Source organism: Leguminivora glycinivorella, chromosome Z (assembly GCF_023078275.1).
Source record: "Leguminivora glycinivorella isolate SPB_JAAS2020 chromosome Z, LegGlyc_1.1, whole genome shotgun sequence".
In the NCBI taxonomy this organism is placed as follows: Eukaryota; Metazoa; Arthropoda; class Insecta; order Lepidoptera; family Tortricidae; genus Leguminivora; species Leguminivora glycinivorella.
The window spans coordinates 41832248-41858814 of record NC_062998.1 but is presented as its reverse complement, the minus strand read 5'-3'; the positions used below and the strand labels follow the sequence as shown (position 1 = coordinate 41858814).

General features: G+C 38.9%; 1 protein-coding gene across 1 annotated transcript; it reads right to left on the bottom strand.

Annotated features, from left to right (window-relative positions):
• Positions 1-5530: 5530 nt before the first annotated feature.
• On the bottom strand, positions 5531-26343 carry LOC125240993 (protein disulfide-isomerase A5). The gene is made up of 12 exons (XM_048149243.1): positions 26161-26343; positions 25642-25886; positions 25078-25285; positions 23546-23674; positions 21563-21663; positions 20005-20159; positions 12756-12886; positions 11985-12146; positions 11173-11314; positions 9720-9922; positions 7289-7460; positions 5531-6955 (listed from the first exon to the last, which is right to left on the bottom strand). The coding sequence occupies exons 1-12, from the start codon at positions 26182-26184 to the stop codon at positions 6696-6698; spliced, it is 1932 nt and encodes a 643-aa protein (XP_048005200.1). The 5' UTR covers positions 26185-26343; the 3' UTR covers positions 5531-6695.
• Between the last annotated feature and the right edge of the window lie 224 nt (positions 26344-26567).

The window sequence follows — 26567 nt, the reverse complement described above, 5'->3', positions numbered from 1 at the left end:
GTTATCGAAAGACTTTGACGACGCCGTAGACATTTTTCTAATGTGGTCGCTGGCTATATCAATCACCGCTGCGATCACAGAATTTCTAAAGCTAACGGTTGGCAGACTTCGCCCAGATTTTTACTATCGGTGCTTCCCTGATGGAATAAGTAAAAGTGGTGTGCAGTGCACGGGCAAATGGCGGGATATTATGGATGGCAGGAAATCGTTTCCTAGCGGGCATACTGGTCTGTCGTTCGCCTCTCTTGGCATGGTCAGCTTGTTCATGTACCGAAGGAATATAATGTTGGACGTAGAGCAGAGCCGAACATCACAGCTATTGTGCTACTCTATGCCCTTGCTGGTGGCAACCGCTATAGGGGTTAGTCGGTATTTGGACAACTGCCACCACTGGGAGGATGTGCTGGTCGGAGCTATTATCGGATTCTCAACGACATGTTTCTGCTACCCTCCTGATTATGATTGGTATGATGTCGATGTCCCATATGCTATTTTATATCCCAGCAGTTTTTGAATTATTGACGGACACTTTTGTTAAGTCCCCGCACTTGTACCTATTCGTCATTTTTTAAATCAACATTGTATTTTTACAAGCTGAAATACTGTATTAACTTTATTAATCGTAAATAAATGTGAATAATAATATTTTGTTACACTATTTCGAGTCCTTACAAGAGGTACCTGTTGTGATCAATTGCTACGCAAAATCTTTTTCATCAGACTCGCTCGTAAACGGTAGGTACGTTATTACATGCCTGCTGCATACTGACACGTAATGAGGTATTTTACCGCCCTAGGGCGGTAAAGTGAATACCTGGGTGGGGCCTTCTACGACCTGTCAAAAATTACAAGATGGCGGACGAATGTTCGAAATGTCAGCGTAGGTATTTCAATACACTTGTTTAAAATCTGGTTATTACTTTGCGAGTGTGATGAAAAACATTGTGTAATGTGTATTAGGGTAATTCCGAATGACAGAAATGCTCTGGTAATTCCGAATAGGGAATCTTGTTATGATGGAAATAATGGTGATTTTTATGAGACTTTCGTAATTAGACGACTTTCGGAATTACCCTAATGCACCTTATACCACGGGCGGCTGAAGGATTACAAACTAGAGTTATTAAAACCCTCCTCCTTCGGCATCGGGCTTCATACGTAGGTCACTCGATAAATTGTGAGATGCTCGAAATTTTAAAATGGAACGCACCCATATTATATGTTTTTAAAAAGCAAATTTATTTGGAAATAGAACACAAGAAGCCAATTCGGTTCAATTTTAAAAATAAATTTGTTTCTTTTGTTTTACTACAACGGTTCCCGCGTTTTTTCTTCGAAACGATGGGGCTGACCCGCGAGCATTTGCGTGCTATGATATTTTATGATTTTAAATTTGGTTTAACCGAACAACTGAGTTTGCAACGATTACAATCAGCATTAGGAGAGTCTGCTCCATCCCAAGCAACTGTTTTTAGATGGTTTAGTGAATTCAAGAGGGGTAAAACTAACCTCGAAGATGACCACAGAAGTGGTCGCCCGCAAACAGCAGTAATTGCAGAAAACGTATGGACTACTGAAATGTTAGTGCGAGAAGACCCACGAATTTACATACACCGACATCGAGGAAATCCTAGGCGTTAGTTCGCCACAAGTTTTCCAAGCAGTGCGGGAGAGGAGACCAAAGGCTGGGCTTCGGGGAATCATGCTGCATCACGACAACGCCTCTTCCCACACGTCCCTCAGAGCAAAGGCGTTTATTGAAGAAACTGGGATTGAAACCTTGCCTCATCCACCCTACAGCCCTGACTTGGCTCCCTGTGATTTCTTTTTATTCCCGACAGTAAAGGAAAAAATAAAAGGAAAGTTTTTTTCGAGTGCCGAAGAAGCAGTGGCTGCCTATGAAGTAGCAATTTCTGGCCTAACCGATGAAGACTGGCAAAAGTGCTTCCAAAGTTGGTTTAGACGTATGGAACTTTGTATAAAAAATGACGGAGAGTATTTCGAAAAGATGTAAAATAAATAGTGTTAATATCTTCAATAGTTTTTTTGTATCTCAAAACTTTTCGAGTGACCCACGTACAGCCCAGCCTGTCGTTCGTAATCCTTCACTTTCCGCCCTTAATACACAAGAATGGCTGACGAAAGCAGAATCGAACAAATTTAGGAACGTGACGAAAAACGAACGCGGCGACCGAAGAGTATACCCTTTCGCTTGCTCGGGTATCCATATTGGCACGTGTGGTTAAACTTTGCCCCCTTGTAAAACAATAGTACATTGTGCAACAAGTTGAATATTACTAACGAGAGTAAGTTAAATCGCGACGACTTGCCGGAGCGATTTAAAGACTCGAGTTAGTAATATTCATACTCCCCGAGTTACACACACACAATGTTTTTCATCACACTCGCAATCTAAAAAATATGTAAATAGATGTAAAAAAGTTAAGTACGGTACAAGAAATTTCATTATTCCCTTGGGAGAAAGATTTTTCTATACCTCACGCGCCACCTGCGTGCAATAGCACATGTAAAGTGCGGGTGTGATGAAAATAATTATTATCTACCTAAAAAGACATATGTACAGACGGTGTCCCAACCCCAAGACAATGGAACATGAAGCCAATCGTAAGAGATAGGGTATTTTGCTGAAAGACTTTGTTTTTAAAAGTTAGTAATAAAATGCTGCATTCAACTTTTTCTAAGAATTATCTAGTTGCTCTGAGAATCGAACCGGCTGAAATGTGAAAGCGGGGGCTGGCTTTGGGGAATAGACTTTTATGTAGGGTTTTAAAGATCGATGCACGACCCTGTAAATGACGAATAACAGTTCGGGAGTAGAAAAAAAATGGTTCGATTCCCAAATGTTTAAATGCAGAATTACTTACTTTTAATGTAATACCCTATGGGCCACTAACTTTTTCATAACTGCTAAAAACATAAAAACAACTTAAAATGCTTACATATATATGTTTATTATCGATTTTAGAATATTTATGTTCATAACACAGTACACCAAGGAACTTTTATATATGTATGTATAAAATAAAGTATATCATACTCATAATATTCAATTCAGATCAATAAAGGCCCTGTCCGACCGGCGGTGATATAGCGAAACAATGACATTATATTTCGTCAAAAATTTTTACAGGTAGATCTCGTGTAAATAGAAGACACGGGCTAGATATAATAAATAGAAAGTCGTGAGATAAAATACATACATTTTCTGTTTTTCTAACAGGCAATGACGTCACAGACGAATTTACATTGAAATCATAATAGTAAGCGAGAGATAATTGCTGGACCCCACGTAACTAACGGTACATTTCTAATTTAATTACTGTAGCCACGTATATAAAAGCACATGGAAAACAAATATGCCAACCAACCTAGCTAACTTACGACAACAAATCTCTCTATCACCCTTCCATATTAGTGCGACAGGGACAGCTGCGTTCCGTTCGCTATGGAGCGTTAACTATTGGCATGTTGGCTACATGGCCAACAAGTCATTACAGTGTTAGCATTATAACATAATCAAGTATTATTAGCTCTATGAGTATAGTTAACATTAAATCAATACAAGATTTATTCCAATACTTATTATACTATAAATTTTTACACCACTAGAACTTAGGGATTGACAGAGAAGTATCAATACAAAATTACAAATTTTAAAACATTTTTTATGTATGATTTTTGAATACCTATAGAGTAATCGGAGGCATAGGCACTGGTCCCACCACGAGCTAGTAAGCTATGTGCTATAAAACGAACAAAAGATAATCACTCCCGTGTAAATAAAAGAGACACGACGATGTTTATAGTTACTCGCCCAGCGGTGAGCTATGAAAATAGCCGTGTCATAGCTTACTAGCTCGCGGTGGGACCAGTGCCATATTGTATTAAAGTAGCTAAAAATCTGTCAATCTTAAACTAAACTCAAGTGTGGTGCAAAATAAGTACTTTATTGGAAGCCCAAGCCTGCGAAAATATTGAGATTAGTAATTACCAAAGAGGATCGAGTATTAAAGAGCGTTACTGTCAAAGCAAAATGTGTAATCACAGTGCATAGACTGCCATCTCTCCACACAGGCTTAAAACTTTTGAACCTCAGTTTTGACAATTTGGCCCATATTCTGAGCTTGATATGTTTTAAAATGACAAATTTTAATATTAGCGCCATCTAGCTGAGCCTACCCCAAAGGTGTAACGCCATCTAGGTCACCACTGCTTTATCTATATGGTACTGAGGTACGTTTTTTTCTTAGACTTTATCCGTCTAGATGGAGTTATATAGGTCTTTGGTAATTACTAACAAATAATAAATGCAGAACATTCCAGCCATGGGCTTGCCGGTATAAAAATAATCTTATGATAAGTTATCATATACGAAAATGCATATATTAAAATTAAATATATTGTCAGAGATTAGAATCGTGTCCAATAAATAATATAATAACATTTTATTTCATTCACAACATTAATTCACTTACATTATGTTACAATTTATAATTATTGTACTTTCAAAATAAATGTACAGAGACTTGATAAGAATTTTCCATTAGTTTGATACAACTAACTGCTACATAAAATAAATAATACTAGTATTTACGGAATGCATACTTGTAGTTTAATATAGTTAATATAGTTTTGTAAAGATATCCACAAAGATTTCATTTTGAAGCAACATAACGCACACAGTAACTAAAGAGGAGTTGTTATTCAAAAGGCTATGTTGCATATGTTTGAAAAACAAATATCATTATAGAAATAGATACGACTATTTCGAATTCGTATTTTTTAATGTATTCGACTCGTAACAAATAAGTACCTAATGAGTAATGAAACAACTGTACATGGACTTGTACTTAGGAAGGTTTTCGTGCTTTGTATTAACAGAGATCCAGTTTCTTGTAAATAAACAATCAGATCCAGATTTTTCCTTCGCATTAGGGAAGCAGAAAACAATTTACAGAAAAACTGTACTGTATATTTAAATATTCTATCTACAATACAAATTCAGTCTGTCACGTTGCTAAATCTCTCTCTCAGAGCTACTTGAACGAGCGATTTAAATATTGAATAGTTATGAACAATGGAAATTTCATCACGTGACCATACATATAAGCTTATCGGTCGGAAATACGTTTGATGTACGTGTCTCATATTTTATCAAGTCTTATTACGCCTGATGTCCGTACTATCTTCATTTCCGCAACATGGATTTTCTGTGGTTCGTTCTATCCCAGCATTCAACAGGTCCGACAGTTCTTTACAAACTTTTCCTTGAACGAATCGATAAGCTAGTGTCGCAGCGTTCATTCTATGGGTGATATCAATTTATTAACATAGGGTGAAATTAAAGGGACCAGCAGAGTTAGCACATGATTGGTGCGAGAGTATGTAGCCGCGAAATAGATCACACGTCCTCTTCTAATTGTATTAACGACATAAGACTCTTGCGCCAATCACGTGCTAACCCTGCAGCCATACTTTCAATAGTGACTTTTGAAATAAAGTCAGTTTGTCGATAAAGTGTTTCTATTTTATTCTATTCATAATTAACAACTTTTATTATGGAACCAATGCTGAAATCGCAAAAAAGTGGCTGTTTCAAAGAAATAAGCGGCTCATGTCAGTCGGAATGTATGCAACAGCCAATTATTTTTCGCAATTTCAGTTGTTCATTGTGACTTCAAAAGTCACTATGCAAAGTATGGCTGATGGTCCTTCACAATTTCACCCTGTATTAGCATCAACATCAGCTGTCTTACAGTCTGGCTAAAAAGAGCAGAAATTAAAAATTGGCAACATCGTAGTGCCGTCACATCAATATGTGTGAGAAAACAGCAAAACAAAGAGTTGTTAGCCAGACTGTACTTGTAGGTACTTAACCTTTTCGCCAGCATTGTCTTGATATAAAGTTACTACATAGTCTACATATGTACCTATATACGCACAGAGAACATTACTTTTAGAAAAAGTCTCTTAGAACAGTTTAAAGCATGACTAATTAAAACTGCTATACTTATTTAAAATAATATTCTGATAACTTGTACTATAAAACATACCTACCTACCATTAGGTATACAACCAATAGGCATACTGATAGATAAAAATAACTTCTAAATACATGTATCAGGCCAAACTACGTACATATATTGTGATATACGACTGTTGTTTATTAACTAATTACGACTCAATATTAAATGGGCATTGATTTTGGTACATAGTCGTACTATATAATACTATAAGAAAAACAACGACATTAACAGGGTAAAATGATCACGTAATTCGACCCTGTATGATGGGAATTTTGTAATCTCTACTCTAATGCGGGTTTTGTTGATGTCATGTAAAATGAATAAGTTGAGGTCAAAAATCGATCTTACGTCATTACAATAAAATTTACCTCACTCCAGAACTTCACATTGACGCGTTTACGAAAAAGTCAGGTAAAGATCCAACCGGAGTTACTGTAACATGAAAAATCGATATGCAATCTGTGTTAAAATTTCTAAAACTAAAACCAGTTAGAGGAGCTCATTCACTAGGAAAGCGAGTACCCAAATGGTCTCATCGCTCATCAGCGACGAAATGTTGTTAAGTATGAATAAGTATATGGAATAGTACTGATCGACGTGGTACTGCAGCATGACTCGCAGTACAAATAGAGTGTAATACCACAACGATCACAACTCGTCCTTTACATTGGCATGAGTCTTGCAGAACTTGAGCAAGTCGTCGAGGGAGCGGTCGCCTTCGTAGTCGGCGAGGAGCTTGCCGTTGGCGAACATCTTGAAGGTGGGCAGCGTCTGGATGCCGGCCACGTCCACGGCCTTCGGGTTCTTGTCGGCCTCCACCGCTATCGCTGTCACCGGGGAGTTTTCCGTTTTGAGAGCCGTCGCTAGTTTACTGAAAGTCGGTTTCGCGGCGACGCAATGATCGCACCCTGGAAGAAAAAAGTTTTCTCAACAAGGAAAGCTGAAGTAATTTTTCGTATCGTCAAATGTGGCGAATATGGATGGCCGAAGTAAACAGGAACAACAACGTACTTTTTGTCAATTTATTGAACACATAACGTCTCCGGGCGGATTTCATCACTTCAGCGATAAAAAATGTAAACGCTTAGCGTGATAATTCCATCTTGTAATGTAAGATGCAGTTCGATTAACTTACATATGGCGTGGAACATGACGAAGACGGATTTGCTGCTACCTATGGTGGCCTCGAAGGAGAGAGACTCGTCTATCTAACAATAAAAGTCTTAGTACAGGTAACTCACATATGGCGTGGAACATGACGAAGACGGGTTTGCTGCTACCTATGGTGGCCTCGAAGTCAGCGTCGAAGGAGAGCGTGACGCTGCCGCCGAAGCCGGCCGCCTGCGGAGACGCGGCCGCCTTCTGCGCCGTCTCGCCCATCGCCGTGTGGATGTACGACACGAAGTCCGCCTCCTGCGATATAACAACATTAAGTTTGATGGCAATACCGAGATTAAGGGCCAGTTGCATCAACCACATTTAACAGACACATCGTCACGCAGCTGAGGTCTATGGAACTTCCCATACAATAAAATTTAACGAATGCTTTAACGGTGACAGACGGTTTGGTGCAACCGGCACTAAATATGTTTCAAATTGTACTAAATATCAGGAACTCAGTATGTGTGTTTTATTTAAATTTAATATGTGTAATGTAAGAGTACTTACAAGATAAGAGTAGTTTACATTTAGCACACTAAATATAAACTAAACAAAACGAGAGCGAGGATTCGATAGAGTATAATTATATCAAAGACGGTAAAAACGATCCGAGTGATCCGTACGCTCAATTTGTCTCTTGACATACTTGACTATCTTTTCAGTGAACGGGCAGCCACAATTACTCTACCGCCAACACCAAATGCCCATTTCTTTATAATTATTATTTTATTAAATATGTTTTGATTTTTTTTTAAGTATTAACACTACTAAGGATTCATATAGGAAGTGCAAGCAAGTGCAAGGAGTGGTGTAGCGGTTTAGCACGTCAGCCGCGATAGCTGGAGACCCGGGTTCGATTCCCGGCTTCGCCATGAGTGGGCTTGATCAGTTTTTCTTTAGTGTATGGCATCTATTTCAGTTTATACTTTAAAGATTTTTATTTAACATAACATACATTTAGTAACAAAATTGTTCGTAATCAGCTGCATTAGTATAAATTGTGTCGCAGCTATTTACGCCCACCTCGGAACATAGTGAATTTTATGTTCTACTTATATCTAATAGACACATCAGTTTAGAAGTTTAGTAAAATTAAGTATACTTAGTAATTGTTATAATTAACATTAAATAAAATTTTATTACAGCGCCTTTACGTTTTCAGGAAGTAATAGTTTAATATTTATGAATAATTAGTGAAACATTAAATATGTTTCACTAATGCAATATAATTCAAATAGTAACTCAGTGCTGAAGCGCTGGTGGCCTAGCGGTAAGAGCGTGCGACTTACGATCCGGAGGTCGCGGGTTCGAACCCCGGCTCGTACCAATGAGTTTTTCGAAACTTATGTTCGAAATGTCATTTGATATTTGCCAGTCGCTTTTCGGTGAAGGAAAACATCGTGAGGAAACCGGACTAATTCCAATAAGGCCTAGTTACCCGTCGGGTTGGAAGGTCAGATGGTAGTCGCTTTCGTAAAAACTAGTGCCTACGCCAAATCTTGGGATTAGTTGTCAAGGACCCCAGGCTCCCATGAGCCGTGGAAAATGCCGGGATAACGCAAGGAGGATGTTTCATAATAATTGAGGTTTTGTAAAAAGTTTTTTAGTTTTTTCTTGCATTCCCAGCATGACAGTTGATAAATAGCATAAATTAAATATAACAAGATCATACCATCCCATACATTAAAATGCGACCGCCTAAGACCGCGCTTACACTCCACCACACATAGATGGCGCCACAAAAAAATGTCTTGTAGCTTTCGATTATACTTGTAGATGGCGTTAAGTGTCACTTTTGACATAGATTTACGGCTTGGAATTGATACTTAATGCCAATCTACAAATAATCGGTGGCAACAAGGTTTTTTGTGGCGCGTTCTATGTGTGGTGGAGTGTAAGCGCGTTCGTAGGCGGTCGCATTTTAATGTATGGGATGGTATGATCTTGTTATATTTAATGTAAATAAATGTAAATAGGTAGCAAAGAATACTTCGTAAACTAGAACTTTCCTTTGCTAATCCGCGAATAGATAACGTGCAAGTCAATCAGTGCTAACCTGTTATAATTACGGTCCGAAGTCCCGCAACTGACTGTCAGTTGCGGGACTTCGGACCGTCAACATCAGCTCCTGAGGATGCCTCGTAGAGAGGCGAAACACGTGTCGAGTTTTGTATTTTTGGTGGTGGGTTGTTATATTTATTTGCGTATTTATTTTTATTTTTGCGGTGGGAGGGTGGGAAAATTAATTTGATTCCATCGATTATTTAAAGAATACTTCTTATAGGTACAGTACATGAACTGTCCAATTGTGTAAGGGCCCATTTAGACGGTACGAGAACTCGCATACGAGTTTTATTACATTGATACACTAGCAGCTATTTGCGTGTATATCACTGCACTTGTGTTTATTTTGCAAAAGTTCTATATGTACCCTCAACAGCCCGTAATGTATCTAAAATCGCATGGGAGTTCGCACGCCGTCTAAATCAGGTCTTAGTGTATGTGGTGTACCTGCCGGCCGGCCGTGTAGTCCAGCACGCGGCGGTCGAAGTGGCTGTAGTACTTGAGCGTGGGGTACCCGCGCACGCCGTGCTCGCCGCACAGCTTGGCCTCGGCCGTGCAGTCCACGGCGCCGAACAGGACCATCAGCTCGTCCGCGAACCGCGTGGCCGCCTTCACGAACTCGGGCTTTGTGCTCTTGCAGTGCCCGCACCCTGTGTAAAAGTAAAGAGGATCGAGTATTTCGACCGGTCTGGCTTAGTCGGTGAGCCGCGGTCCTGGGTTCGAATCCCGGTAAGGGCATTTATTTGTGTGATGAGCACAGATATTTGTTACTGAGTCATGGATGTTTTCCTATGTATATAAGTATGTATTTATCTATCGTCGCTTAGCATCCATATTACAAGCTTTGCTTAGTTTGGGTTGCTAAGTTGATCTGTGTAAGGTGTCCCCAATATTTATTTATTTATAGAGAGTTACTGTCGAAGTAAAATGTGTAATCACAGTGCATAGACTGCCATCTCTTGACACAGGCTTAAAACTTTTGAACCTCAGTTTTGACAATTTGGCCCGTATTCTTAGCTTGATATGTGTTAAAATGCCAAATTTTCATTAAAACAAAACATTAAGTCATTTTTCTATGGTGACATACTTGAAAATTTTGTATTTATGCTTGTAATTATGATTCGTTCGTGCTTTTCCTTATTTACAAATATAAAAACACCATAGTATAAATAGTTACATGGACTGTAGAACATAACGATGTGATATGATAAACGATTCGCGATCTTCGAGCGTGGTCCGGAAGGTGGAGGCGTCGATGTCGTCGAGCCACCAGCTGCTACTAATGTTACCCTAGTAACGCCGTCACCAACGCCTCTACTATGCCAGTGTGCGAAGCCGAATGCACAAATGCTCTATCTCTATCGCTCTTGCGTATTGGCGCGACAGAAGCCAAACTACCTTTCTGTGGCGTTTCGATTTCGTTTCGCGTCGCAGAAATGCCATTCGGCTACTGGGCCAGGTATCCTAGTTATCTCATACGTAATATCTTAACTTACATGGAGCGTAGAACATGACGATGGCATGCTTGCCCTTCCTCAGCGTGGTCCGGAAGGTGGAGGCATCCAGATGACGCACGGGAGACTCCTCTTCGGCCCACGGCCACAGGCTGCTACGTATGTTACCCTAGTAACGCCGTCACCGACGCCTCTACCATACCAGGTATCCTAGTTATCTCATACGGAGTTATATCTAACTTACATGGAGCGTAGAACATGACGATGGCATGCTTGCCCTTCCTCAGCGTGGTCCGGAAGGTGGAGGCGTCTAGGTGACGCACGGGAGACTCCTCTTCGGCCCACGGCCACAGGCTGCTACGTATGTTACCCTAGTAACGCCGTCACCGACGCCTCTACCATACCAGGTATCCTAGTTATCTCATACGGAGTTATATCTAACTTACATGGAGCGTAGAACATGACGATGGCATGCTTGACCTTCCGCAGCGTGGTCCGGAAGGTGGAGGCGTCTAGGTGACGCACGGGAGACTCTTCCTCGGTCCAGGGCCGCTCGGGCGCCGGTGGCGGCGGCGGCTCCTTCGGGTCCTGCACGTATATCGACAGTATGATAGATGTTAGTCCGATGTTACATTACACACGTATACGTATATCTTACAGTAAATATTCTGCTTAAAACAGAAACTTCCGAGTCTTTTTAAGGGCCAGTTGCATCAATCACATTTGACAGACATCGTCACGCAGCAGACGTCTATGGAACTTCCTATACAATAAAATTTAACGAACGCTTTAACGGTGACAGACGGTTTGATGCAACTGGCCCTTAGTGCCGAAACCCTCGGTGAATGGTTATACTTATTGTATGGACTAAAGTTTATCCGACATAGCTAATTCCCACAAAAATCTACAGACTTCTTCACGACGCATCGCTCTAAATGCGTATTATAATCGCGAGACCGTCTTAGTCTGTATTGCTTTGCGGGCGACACTTTACCCACAGGTTGAAAAAGACTGTGGTCGAGAAAATGACAGACAAAGCGTCTCTCGTCTCAAAATTCCAAGGCTGAAAATGGTTCTGGAAACGTTACCCTAATAAAGTTAATGATCTGTTTCTCCTGGGGTGTATGTCCAGCGTCATACTTGAACTCTGCACGGTGGAAGTACTTCTGTATACAGGTATGTATAGCTTTACGACTGGTAAACGCATCGCGGCTCCGTGGTAGCGTCATTCGTCTGAGAACGGTTCTGGAAACGTTACCTTGATAAAGCTAATAATCTGTTCCTCCTGGCGCGCGTGCCCAGCGTCGTACTTGAACTCGCCGCGTTTGAAGTACTTGAGCGTCGGGTAGCCCTTGACGCCGAAGGCCGACGCTAGCTCAGGCTGCTTCGTCGCGTCCACGGCGGCCAGGATGCCGTTAATCTGTAAAGTGATTGTGAAAATTAATGACTTCTTAAGTAACGATGAACTTTCAAACATTTAGGGCACTTGCACATTCGAAGGACCCAGGTTAACACGAAAACTTAACTCCGAGTATAGCTTTACGAATTTTACGATAGATATAAGGGCATTTTCAGAATTTGGGACCCCCCAATTAGCTTAAGTCGTTAACAAAAATGAACTCGCTGTCACTGGGCAAATTCTGAAAATGCCCATAAACGTCACTTACATGCCAAGATCACGGCCGAAGCGTTATCGTAGATTTATGGTTTGACTCGACCAATTAATTGACTTTTATTCCAAATTTTATTACGATTTGTATAATAAAATTGTCTGTTTATGAATTTATTCCTAATGATAATTGTCGTAAAGGAGACACCAGTAACATCAATGGCGAACACCATAACACTTGGCGTTGCACGCTGTGCGCACGACTAGTTCTTTACGAAGCCTGCAAAAACTGCGCACCTCAGACTGACTTGCGATAATACGCCAGGATAATGCAAGAAAGAATAGAAGCCTGCAAAATCTGTCATGTTTGTTTAGTGTTTACCTTATAATTTCCGTTGAATTTGACTTCATTGCACCTACCTTTTCTGACTTTATCTTAGTGGCAGCCTTCTCGAACTCTGGTTTGATGCGTTTGCAATGGCCGCACCACGGTGCGTAGAACACGACCAATGCGTGCTCCGCCGCCGCCAATACGGACTTGAAGTTGGCCTCTGCAACCAACCAGAAATTATTACAAAAAGTATTCAGAAAATGTTTTCCTGTTCCATATACTCCTATTCATCCACAATATTAAAGGTTTGATTAGTCCTATAACGGCTCTAGATTATGCACGAACACTCATAAATGGGTCCTAAATTAAAGTTATAATTATTGGAACATTGATCCAACCGCTTCGTTCTACCAGGGCTACCCTATCAGACATGTGCAAACTCTCATAAATACATACATACATATAATCACGCCTGTACCCCATAAAGGCAGAGCACATGAACTACTAAGTTTCAGTGCCACTCTTGGCAAAAAAGGGGTTGAAAGAAATACAAATTGTGACATTGCAGTGACAGATTGCCAGCCTCTCGCCGATGCCACAATTTAACCCATATCTAACAGTCGACTTCTACGACACCCCCGGGAAGAAAGGGGGTGGTGAAATTCTTAACCCGTCACCACACAGCTAAAGCATCATAAATAACATTTATGATAACGTAAATAAATAAAATAAATAAGGTAAAGTTGAGAAAATATAAAGTGAACCGACCTCTCGAAAAAGTTCAAACATCATAATTTTTAAGAAAAAAAAACCGCCGCCTTTGGGGTTCTGATGAAAGCTACTTGCGAATGTTGGATTATGTAGAAATGTGTAGGTATTTTTTAAAGCTGCTTTTAATACTTTAATTATTTGATGGCAACACATTTGTCATTTGATATTTACCAGTCGCTTTTCGGTGAAGGAAAACATCGTGAGGAAACCGGACTAATCCTAATAAGGTCTAGTTACCCTCCGGGTTGGAAGGTCAGATGGCAATCGCTTTCGTAAAACTAGTGCCTACGCCAAATCTTGGGATTCGTTATCAAAGCGGACCCCAGGCTCCCGTGAGCCGGGGCAAATGCCGGGATAACGCAAGGAGGCCAAGGAGGATGATGATGATTTGATGAGCATTTCTTTATTTTTTGCCAATAAAAAAAATTTGTTTGTTTTAGGGAATTTTAGGTCAATTATACTCAGAATCACGAGTACTTTCAATCTCACTGGGAGACAAAAAGTGTCCCAGAATTTCCATACATTTTTGTTACTTTCCTCTTTTGTTACCCCATACAACATGTATGGAAAATGGCAACAAAATAAGAAAAAATCGTATGGGACAATTTTTTAACTACTAGGATTGAAAAAGCTAGTAATTCTGAGTAGAAATAGCATTTTTTTTTTCAAAAATATCACACTTCATAAAAGTGGCAAAAAAAAAGAAATGCTCTGATGGCAACACAAATTAATTATCGTATACCGTTAAGGTTTGAGGAGTTTCCTCAATTCCTCATGAATCCGATTATAAGAAATCGAAGCTTGACAAAATTTGACTTGAAAACTCAATATTCTTAAGAAACATAAATAAATGTCACTGTTCTGAACTTAAATGTATGCTATTCTTATAAAAATACCAAAGTCCCTATAAGTGTGCGATTCAGATTTAAGGAGTACCGTTCTGATCTTCATCAGCAGTTCCACTGCACCAAATGTCACTGTTCCGTACGTAAATGCATGCTGATCCTTAAAAAACACAAAAATCACCATATGTGTGCCTTTCAGATTTGAGGAGTTCCATCGATTTCTCCAGGATCCCATCATCAGAACTGGGTTCTGAGAAAAATGGGACCAATCTGTATGCATATACATTCAATTAAAAAAAATTCAAAATCGGTCCAGTAACGACGGAGATATCGTGGAACAAACATTAAAAAAATAAAAATAAAAACATACAGACGAATTGAGAACCGTCCTTCCTTGAGAGATTTGAGGCGACGGTTAAAAATCGGCTCGAATTACCTACATTTCGTCAACTTTACTCGTCTAATATTTCGACTTTATACTTTCAGAATAATTATGACAAAATTAAATTGACCTTTAACAAGTGGTGCCTTGAGCGACAAGCGATAACCATTCAGAAGAAGACAAAACCTTGGAAACTAGCAAATTGTACCTTACCTATGCTTAGCAATACCATTCTTGCAGTTGAAGCACACATCTCAGCAACTTAATCGTATATTTAACTAGGTATTTTTATAAATGCATGCCCCAGTTTACCATATAATAAGCACAGCACGATTTAAAAGGAAAATTAGTAAACATTTTTACAAAAAACTGTCACAACCAAAGAGAATATAATCTGGTCACAACATGTCAGTTGTCAGCAACTAGAATATAAAGTGCCAGCATTTTCTGACAATAGGCCATATTCCATAGACCAGCATAGATGGCCGAAACCCGGTACTGGTGAAGTTAGAGTATATGTCTCTTTCATTATATGGTAAGCTTTATGAGCGTGTAAAGGATGACATAAGGTTATCTAGATTCTGCGTAAAACATTTTCTTCTATGTCTATAACATAGACATATCTATTATGACATGATTTGGACATGATTATGACAAATACAATCTATTGTCTTGTCTTGCAGTCTTGAATTCAACAAGATGCGGATAACAAATTGAGTATAAGAAACTGTGGTGGTGTGTGGTGTAATTTTAAACTTTTAATACAATGTACATAAACAGGGTAGGCAGTGCTACTCTTAGAAATGAAGAGGTTGAATTGAAAGAAAAATATACTGTGATAAATTGATAATGCAGTGACCGTCGACTTCTACAGCACCCACGGGAGAAAACATCACCACATGGGTAAGTTTTTATCTTGGTAATTCATATCATCGTTAGCAGATGTCTCTGTTTGATATCAAATTAATTGAAGGATAAATTTTATATCCCTTTCCAGACCGCACAAATCTAACCTCTACTACAGCTTACTTCAATAGGTAATTTAACAATAATTTTAACTATAACCATACTATAAAATAACTTCTGCAAACTGTAATATTTTGGGCAACAGAATCAATGTTTAATAACTGTTCACACTGTACTTTTAATTATATAGTTACTGTGTTTTTCTAATTTTCTAACTACTGTCAACAGACTTCCATGAAACTGAAAACTTACTTCAATAGGTAATTTAGTAATAACTTAATTATAACCATAGTATAAAATAACTTCTGTAAACTGTAATACTTTAGGCAACAGAATCAATGTTTAATCATTGTTTACACTGTACTTTAATTATATAGCTAACTTGTTTTTCTAACTTTCATGACATATAAATGCAATACAGGTCTCCCGCGGTACAGGCCTAGCCTAGTGCGGGGACCCCTGGAAACTTGTGTTAACAATAATTAGGATATGCACAAATGGATGTAAATTTTACCTATCTTTTGCAACAAATGACTTTGTGTTTATGTGCAACAATAAACGATTTTTACTTTTTACTTTTTTACTTTAGCTGCTAACCTCTTAACTTGTTAGTAGCTGCAGTAATTGGGACTTGGTTGGGACTCACGCTATAAGTAGGCGGTCGAATCAATGGTCAGATGCTGAAGGATGTCTAAGACTAACCTTAAACCCTTACTATCTCTACAGGTCGGCAGCAAGAGCTTTGCCGGGCTGCTGGTGCACCTTAGATTAGGTTTTTTATAATGTATTTGAGTATTATTTTGTAATTTTTAGTACCATAATATATAACCTAACCATAAAATCCCCCTTACACTGTGGACCGATTTTCATGAAACATGGCAAAGTCTAAGAACACTCCCGACAAACTCAACTTTCAAACAAAAAAACTAAATCTAAATCAGTTCCCTCGTTCGGGAGCTACGATGCCACAGACAGACACTCACACAGACAGACAGACAGACACGTCAAACTTATAACACCTCGTCGTTTTTGCGTCGGAGGTTAAAAACACAACCTAAGTGTAAGGCTGCGTGAACGCTCCGTGCGGAACGTTCGGCGGGGCGCGCAGCGGAGCGGGCTGGAGCTACGATGCCACAGACAGACACTCACACAGACAGACAGACAGACACGTCAAACTTATAACACCCCGTCGTTTTTACGTGGGGGGTTTAAAAAAACACACTAAGCACAGTATAATAAAGAGTACTATCGTACAGTATGGCCACTCCTGCTCCCCGCTTAGGGAATGCAAACCGGTAAACCGGTTTACCGGTTTACCGGTAATTTGCCAAATTTGGCTTCGGTAAATTACCGGTAAATATATTCAAAAACCGGTTTTTTACCGAAATTTAAATTTACTTAAAAATTACTACAAAAAGCACTTCTGTCGCAATTTCTTCGTAAATAAACACTTATAGATACTTCTGGTAAACACTTTATTTAGCAAGAATTCGTTTTCTCCACGAAAACGTTTATTTTTTGTGTAATTGCTATGCTATATTGTGGTATTGAAAACATGTCTGTTATAGCTTACTCACTGTAATACGTCGACATCAATACGCGCGAGAGAGATGAAGGGTTGTCGTCATAAACGTACCTAAGCATGTCTGCCGACATGTTTCGTGTCATATGGAGACCCATCATCAGGCATGAGTTCTTGCAGCGGCTAGAGTCCGTGCATTGTTGCCTGCATTGTCGATTCCAAGATAAAAAAACTGATTTCTATAAAACCAACAAGTGTGGACTGTGGACAATCACTATCCACAGTGGGTTTTATAAACTCCAAATTTACACCATTAATTCACTCATTGTTATATAAATATTTGATTAGCTTTTAAGATAAGACCCCCCTCCTCCTCGCATTGGTATCTTCATTGCTGAGGGTCGTGAAGTCCCAATAGAATCAGTTTTATTCTGAATTTCTGTTCCGGTTCTGAAGTTGGGTGTAGAGGGTGAAAGGGATCTCATCTGTCCATCTTGCGACCTCTGGATCGTTAGCCATCAACCTTGCCAGTAATGATTAGTTTCTCAAGGTTGTGACCTTTTGCCCTCCAAAAACTCTAAAATTCTACGTAAACAGATGGTTGATAGCCTGGTGTTGATTTTTAATTCGCGTAAGATAGACACATTTGTACGGAAGGCAATTCAGGGTATTTGCAAAATCTTCATCTGGCACCACATCTCGGAAGCGTCAATGCGGTTGCAGCCTTTTTCAGACTCCAAGTCTCAGCTCCGTAGATGAAAATGGAGAAGTCTAGAGCGTAAACCAATCCGGTTTTGGTTTTTATAGAGACATGCGGTTCTCAGGAACCAAGAATTATGGAGATAATCCTTGTAGCTGTGACTCTTTTGGCCATTCCTATGCGTATTCTGATTTTTTTTCAGAAGAACCGGTATTGTCGATGTTTACGCCGAAGTATATGAAGTCATCTACTGTTACTGGCCTAAGTGCATCTGTGTGTTGTATCTACCTACCACAATCCACCACCATGAGCTTGGTTTTTACTATGGTTAATCTTGAGATGCGTTTCCAGACTGATGCGTTCCATTTTACCAGTGCTGTCAACTATTTCCGCTTCATTGGCGGCCAGAAAATTGGTGTTATCTGCCTATCGAAGATTCGTTATTTTGGTGCGCACCAATGATTCTTCCCTCCCAGCTTCCGCAGGCTCTTCTGATGACATATTCACCGTAGGCAGGTGACGGGTAATTTTATCAACACATTTTACAAAAGTAAAACGGCTCGAAGTTTCTCTGCCAATCCAGTTTCCTTTTTCAACGGAGTTTCAAATGAATGAAAGCTACCAAATGCTTGATGACAAAACGATGCAGTCAAAGGCTTTGCTATAGTCGATGAAGCAGAGGATCATCGAAGTACTGAATTCATAAGCCATCTCTATCAATGGACGTATATTTAGGATCTGTTTGCACCTTTGCCCTTGACGAAACTTGCTTGTTTTTGCGGGATCTGCCAATCCAGGATGTGACATAACCTGCTGTGTAACACAGCACTTTTCTGGTGGGATATAAGAACCAGGGTCCTGTAGTTGTCCTTTACGCAATTACAAATACGTGATACTTATATGAATGATATGTGATGATTTCTAGTGTCTTAGTTGATTTTATCGAAGATGAGTGCTAATTGTAAGATTTAGCATCTAAAATGTATTTATTTTTTGTACCTAAGTACTAAAACTTGCTTTTTTCAAGATTTCATTAATCATATTTGTCTTGTGAAAGTGGTAGTTTAATGAACACTACTAAAAAAACTACTTAATTATCGATTTTGACGGAAAATATTGACTTTTCATGAAATAAAATGAAAACCGGGAAATTACCGGTTTACCGGTTTTGGCGACGCTATGTCGGTAAATTACCGGTTTTGAAAAACGACCGGTAATTGCATTCCCTATCCCCGCTGAAAGTGCCACCCACCCCCTCTCGGTTACCTCACAGTTACCGCCTGTCAAAAACGCGAACAGTCGACCTGTCATATCTCACTCATACAAGCATAGTACGCGTTCACCTACACGAGGCTACACGAGCTTAGACTGTGTGCTAGGAACGCGCCTCTTTCATATATTTGATCGCCAGTGTCCGAGGTGTGACCTAGTGTAAGGCCTGAGTGAACGCTCCATGCGGAAAGTAGAAATGTATATGCGTCGATCCAACCTAAAGAATTAATAGTATATTGTGCAACAAGGGAGGCAAGGGGGATTTTTTTAACGAGTGTTATAACTCGCGACAGCCGCAGGCTGGAGAGAGTTATAGACTCGAGTTTACAAAATCCTTACCTCCTGAGTTACAAACTATATTTTTCATCACATTTGAGAGGAAAACACAGAGAAAAAAAATTATAGTCAAATTTTAATTGTGCAAAAAAATCCTTGGCTGATTGAAACATCCTTTGCCTGTATTGTACGGATTGTATTAATTTTTAAAACTAAATCCATTACTCCCTTGGGAATAAAATGGTACATTATTCGTCAGTACACGTAGACACAATGAGACCTTTAAACAGCAAATGTGATGAAATAGTACATTGTGCAACAAGGGGAGGAAGTTGAATATTACTAACTGACGAGAGTAAGTTAATTCGCGACGGCTTGCTGTTAGTAATATTCATATTCATACTCCCCGAGTTACACACGATGTTTTTCATCACACTCGCAATGTAAAAAATATGTAAATAGATGTAAAAAAATTAAGTACGGTACAAGAAATTTCATTATTCCCTTGAAGAACGATTTTTCTATAACTCACGCTCCGCCTGCGTGCAATAGCACATTTAAAGTGCGGGTCTGATGAAACAAGTATTTAAGCCAATCGACCGACCTGTCAGGTGTACAACATCAGAGTCCTGAGACCAGCTCTCGTCGGCAGCTGGCTCGGCTTTCTTCTGTTTGAGCAGCGACGTGGGATCCCTCATAAAGTCCACGATCGCCTGCCTCTTGTTCTCGCCGTTGTAAGGGAACTTCAAGTGGCCCTTCCTGATTGTCAGATAATTCTTTAGTCAATTTCTGTGTACAGTCGCGTCAGTTACATCTAAAATCATAGTCACCGGCAATAACATCGCACAAAAAGAATCCAGCCAAAAGATCTGCACAATTTTATTTTTAGAGCCATAAGAACGTGTCAAATATTTATGTAGCCTTTTTTTGTTGTTTTTTTTGTCGATGTCAAGGACGGTGACTGGAAATAAAAAAAATCTAAACATGACCGTATTATCATGATCATAAGATCGTGTTCAGATTTTTTTTGTGTGTAGATGGAATTGAATGCGTATGTAATGCACTTTAAGGGCTTACTAAATAATTCTAGAGATCTCTGAATTGATCATCTCATCTCCAAATGAACCTACAATTCTATGGACGGATAACTCCGAAGAAAAACCTGTGATTCCATCATCCACATTGATAGCTTTGTCTATGACCTCATCCACTAATCTCCCGTCAGTCGGATCGAGGCGCCCGTGGCGAAAACATCTCCAGAAAATTAAGAAAATATGCCTACATGCGTTATCAAACTGTGTAAAAATTACAACAATCGAAAGAAAAAAAAATACGGAGTAACTATTCATGCGTTAATTAATACATTATCACGTTATTATACGTAAAATCACGATATTCATTAATGTTCATAATCATAAACCAACAAACTGCAAAACAAGAGTGTGACCAGTATTTTTGTTAAATAGTGTTTGCACACGGTGCAGTGAGTCATTATTTTATAGTTAAAAACAATATATTTCTTGTAATATATTACAAGTCTTTTCCTTTTCGCACGTAAACGTTTTTCAGTACAGATGAGCTTCCGATTTCGACCTGTTATTTGAACCACTTGATAAAAAAAAACACCATCTGTTCTGAAAAATAATTAATTTTTGATAATTTAAATGAAGAATTGATTTTCTCTTGACCTGAATCATCATTATTTTGATTTTAAATCGTGTTTGCACATCGCAAACCGTCTGCCATTGCTGGCTTGAGTGTTCCGCCACAAAGCCATAAAAAAAGTTAAAAAAAATGTCTGCCATTGTTGGGTCACAGCCGGTCTTCAGTGAGGCTCTCTCTGTTTCTATTACTCTATGCTCCAAATTATGTTTTTCGTGCGCGCTGCGCCAGACATAATAGAAATACGTAGGTATATGGACATTTAGCGCGCAAGAAAGCGTTAATAGTTGCAATTAATAATTTAAATAACAAACTTATGTAGTATGTACACAGATGGTATACTCGTATGTACAAAACACGATGTCTGCTGATATTTAAACATAATTAAATTCATAAAATGTTATGCTAAGTATGATGTCATTAGTTTAAGACTGTAAATTAGGTTGCTTTACATAATTGGCCACATTATTAAATGTCTAGAAATTCTACATTCGGCTTACTCATAATACAGCAAGGTGGGGAAACCGGTGATATTGTACAGTTGTCTGATCTTGGCGTTGCCGGGTTTGGCCACGTCGATCGCTGCCAGCAGAGCTTCACCCTAAAACACATCACATTATAGATTTGACGACTGGTTTGGCCTAGTCGGTAGTGGCCTGCTGCGGTGCTGAGTTCGAATCCGAGGGCATTTGTTTGTTTGATGAGCACATACATTTGTTCCTGAGTCATGGATGTTTTCTATGTATATAAGTATTTGTATATTGTGTATATCGTTGTCTGAGTACCAGCGGCGGGGCGTGAAAATTTTCGTTGTTAAAGCCGGAGGGGTTTTTGGAATCTGTTTTGTATGGACTTCTACAGATAGTACAGATACTAGAGAATTTTAGGGAACCCGTTGGGAATCGAGTTGTATCGACGCTCCGCCACTGCAGTGAGTACCCACATCACAAGCCTTCTTGAGCTTACCGCTAAGGCTGTCATATAACATTTATTTATAGATAGTTCTTAGGGTTTCATAGCACGGTTTGCGTGAGCGTTTGTGAGGAGAAATTGTTTTGTTTTTTTGCATGTTTAAGAAAAAAGGAAACCTAATTCCATCGCAAGTCAGTCGCCATGCTTTCCCTCCACCCCTTAATAAACGACGATCCCTCAACTTGTGTTCGAAATATAGAAACGTAGCCATATTTCTAACTGTACTATTATTAGGAAAAGGGTAGTCTGAACACTCTGAAGTAAACTAGTTTTTTCATATCCAAAAACACAAAGAGGCGACATATTGTTACAAAGGTTTTTACTTTTTTGTTAAGGCGTCGGAAGTAACGGTTATTTGAGCCCACGCTCTAAAAGTACAGTTGTTTAATAGCACTCAGGTCAATAAACTGGACGATATCCTTTTGGTTATCTTAAATATACATATAATAGCTAGTATTAGACAGAATGATATTAGAATGGAGTGAAGCTAAATATCCGCGAACTTAGCGTTGGCGAAAGCTGACATGACTCAGGAGTCTCAGGGCGCGTAGAGCTTGTCTCAGCGTATTATAACTCTCTTTAATTTATTTATTTATTTTATTCAAATATGTTTACACAGCAACAGTAAGAACCAAAGCACTGTGTAACTAAAAATACATACCTAACAAAAATACAAAGATTAATTAGATTTAGGTGACGACGTAACGTCGAGGCTTCGTTGCCTCGTCGTCTGACGTAGAATTCGGCAGGTTTCAATATGATACCCGCCCAGGATTTATCAAAATAGCGTACTTACTCTATGTTGGAACTTGACTTATCATCACATCAGCCACATCTCGGACACTGGCGATCAAATATATCAAAGAAGCGCTTTCTTTAGCACACATTCTAAGGGCCTTATCACACTTGCGATTTACAAGCGAGGCGAAAGCAAAGCGAGCGCGCAGCGAGTTCGTCGCGAGCCCGTTACCAATTCGCAGCGAGTGCGTCGCGACCTTGCCGCGAGCGCGCAACGATTTCGTAGCGAGTTCGCCGCGTCTAGATATGCTGTACCTTCGTCAGCAAAATTCATTTCTACCCACTTTAGTTTAATCCTATCATTTGTAGTAGTTTATTATCTACGAGTGTGAGCGGACAGTAACAATAATGGCGGAACAATCAAACACTGTTGGAATCGATATCGAGGCATTTATAAAATTTAAAAAATTTTGATTCGTTCACAAAACAGCACATAATAATCGCTCTCTTGCAGTCGATTACTTAAAAATGGATCCTCCCAAACACGCCGTTTCTGCTTTAGTTAAGGCCCTTCGTGTAGGTGAACGCGTACTATGCTTGTATGCGTGAGATATGACAGGTCGACTGTTCACGTTTTTGACAAGCGGTAACTGTGAGGTAACCGAGAAGGGGTGGGCGGTACTTTCAGCGGGGAGCGGCAGTGGCCATACTGTACGATAGTACTCTTTATTATACTGTGCATCAGCTGAGCAAGTTATTAGTAAATAAATTACCCTCAAATCTCCGGCCGCCGACACGTAGTCTGGTTTCATGCTCTTGCAGTAGCCACACCAAGGGGCGTAGAACATTATCAAACATCTCTTGTAGGCAGCTGCACCTTTTTTCAAAAATTTCGCCAATGCCTAAAATGAATAACACTTAGATTACAAATTTATAGTACAAAAAGGAGATTTTGAAATTGATTATTTTATTATGTCTCGTGTAATTTTGGCGGTACTCAGCGATATTAACACTTTCGCAGTCCAGTGCTCCATATTTGGATCAAGCAAAACTAGCTCCAAAAGTCCATGGCCCATATATGGGTCACTGAGTATCTTTATACTGCAGATGAGGTCGCATATTGATTAAAGTAATTTGATTAACTTTTGAAGACGTCGAGATTTATTTTGTGTCTGTTAACGTGTTACAAAAATAAAACAAAAGATAGGCAGATTAGGGCAAACTACAACGTTCTATTACGTTCAAGGACAGGACTTGTACGTTTCACGATATGCCTAGGAATTTCGCTGGCCGCCTATCGGCCGCCGTCATATACAAACGGTGAAATGTTTCGGTTCGTTAATCAGCATTAAATAAGGTTTCGCTTCAGCCCAGCTAAAACAATGGCAGTCAATTAGCTACAGCGGTCGCGCGTCGCGCATTCTCCACGCCCGTTGCGCAAATCTACATGTATATGTATACAATCAGAGAAGGTTGCAAGCTTGTTATTTTCACAATTCATCATAGCGTAAAAAATATTGATAAGACTTCAATTAATTATGACATCCTCGGAGGTAGGCTCCTATAGACTACGGTGATTGCTTATCATCATGCAGACCACTAATGTGGTTTAACCTCCTTGAATCCCAGAAGCATTTGTTTTGTTTTTATATTTGGATTTCTATGTCACTCAATAAAAGATCAAAATACTTATTACAATTTGTAAGTTCATAAAATATGTATAATTTATTTGTTATGAAAGTATGTATTGTATTAAGAAAGTGTCGACCCCAGTGGCTAGTGTGGCTACATCAGGTTTCTAATAATTAATAAACCTATTAATTTCTGTAAAATTTCATTGAATATTAATATGTAATTATGTATTATTCCCCAACTTTTGGTCTTAGTGATTTTTTTCAAAAACAAATATTTTTGCTATATGTATACCTAAAATACACTTTCCCTGTTAATGGAGCAACCACTGAATTGTCAACTCAATTTCAGTATATATTATACATATATTGGTATTTGGCAAGACAGCAAAAAGCGGAGCAAAATTCGCGAAATATGCACATAATGTCAGTACCTAACTACATAGTAACATGTTTACATTTAACAACAACAGCTGTGCAAACTTTATGCTCCATAGATATTGGCTATTCATTTGTACAACAAGTGGTGCAACATGGTATTAATTACCACTTAGTTCAGCATGGATTCAAGTATGAATCCAGAAAATAGTTTATGTCCAAATTATAGGCCACATGCACGGAAAATGTTTCATCATACACATATTTACGATTTCTTAAAATGTACAAAGACTTACCTCTCCATCTTGCAAATGGTATATGTCAGTGGCCTCTGGGTCTTCTTCCCATGGCAAGTCTCCAGTAGGGTCCCGGAGGAAGTTAGTCATGGAACTAACTGATTCACTTCGGTCATAATCTTTATGGAACTCTCCATCTTTATAATGTTTTATAGTGTAAGGTTTGTCAGGAGATATTTTTAATTTTTTACATAATTTCTTGCCTTCACTGAAAATAACAAATGCAGAGACATGCCTATTATTTTATTCATTACATAATATTAGCAACTACAGGTATCAGTGGATTTTAATCTTTTACCCTATTACTTGTTGCAAATGCAATGTAGCTTTAATCCCATTTGTACCCGGGTGGGTACAATGTCTTGTCGGGCAACAAGACCACTAACATACTTAAGGCAGAGGCAAATGGGAATGATTCACCTATTTGTATTTTCACATGGTAGGAACACAGGAGAATTTATTATCAACTGGTTATAAATCACTATGCCCATGTCAATCACGTGGCACCAAAATGAAAGTAGATTAGAAATCCAAGGTATAAAGTATTTGTGAAATGAGACTTACCTAGTACTACAGTCAACAATAACTAATGTCGCCTGACCCTTCATCATATCCGCAGTCTCCTTGAACACATCGGTTACACTCTGAGACTGCTTCACTATGTTTACAAACAATATCAACACATTTGTTTTAGTCCTAAGTAACTTTTTAAATTCTTTTATTTCATCTATTCCTGTAATTACTGATGTCTTTTGTTTTTTCGCTTGTACTGATATGTGAGCCAATATTAGCAGTAATGATAGAGAAACCTGAAAGATCAAAAATAAAATAAAGATTAAATAAAAGCTGTTGTTCCTGCACAGGCATAGTAGAAAACTATAACTTAATTGTTAAAATCGTAAAGTGTAACGAAGCCGGCGATAAACCGGTGGTAATTCTATTTTTATATTTATACTGTTATCGGCTAGAGTATTAATGAAAATAATAAACTTTAATTCAAAGTACTTCAGTTCGTAAAAAGTTTTAAAGTATAACATTGAAATAAAATTAAACCGGTAAGTATTATAATTACTATATACAGACCTTCCAAAAAAAATGACAGCGCATGTTTGTATCAAGACGATGTGCACTTGTTAATAAAAAAATTAACCCAACTTGACTATTTTGATTTAAAATAAATCGATTCCTTATTCAACTACGTATAGTAGTTGCAAGCTGCATTAATAACAGTATGTGCAAATGCAAATAATGCAAATCAAGAAGCGGCTGAACCAGTGTTGTCACATACAATTTGAACAAAATGGTAGACCAGGGTGAAAAAATAGGTAGAAACTGGTAGAATTAGAAACGAAAAATAGGTAGATCTACCTGTTTTAATACCATCTAAGGTAAGTCCAGTTTTAATGATTAAAAATGCTTCTAAACTAGAGTGTGGCTAATGAAATATTGCCCCAACTTTTGGCGGGAAATTCAAAAAATACTAGGGCTGG

Coding starts and splice junctions, on each gene's coding strand:
- LOC125240993 (XM_048149243.1), bottom strand. CDS start 26,184: ATGCGCTGTCATTTTTTTTGGAAG. Junction 7,461..9,719: donor ACTACACGGCCGGCCGGCAG/GTACACCACATA, acceptor GTTATATCGCAG/GAGGCGGACTTCGTGTCGTA. Junction 6,956..7,288: donor CGTCATGTTCCACGCCATAT/GTGAGTTACCTG, acceptor TTTTTCTTCCAG/GGTGCGATCATTGCGTCGCC.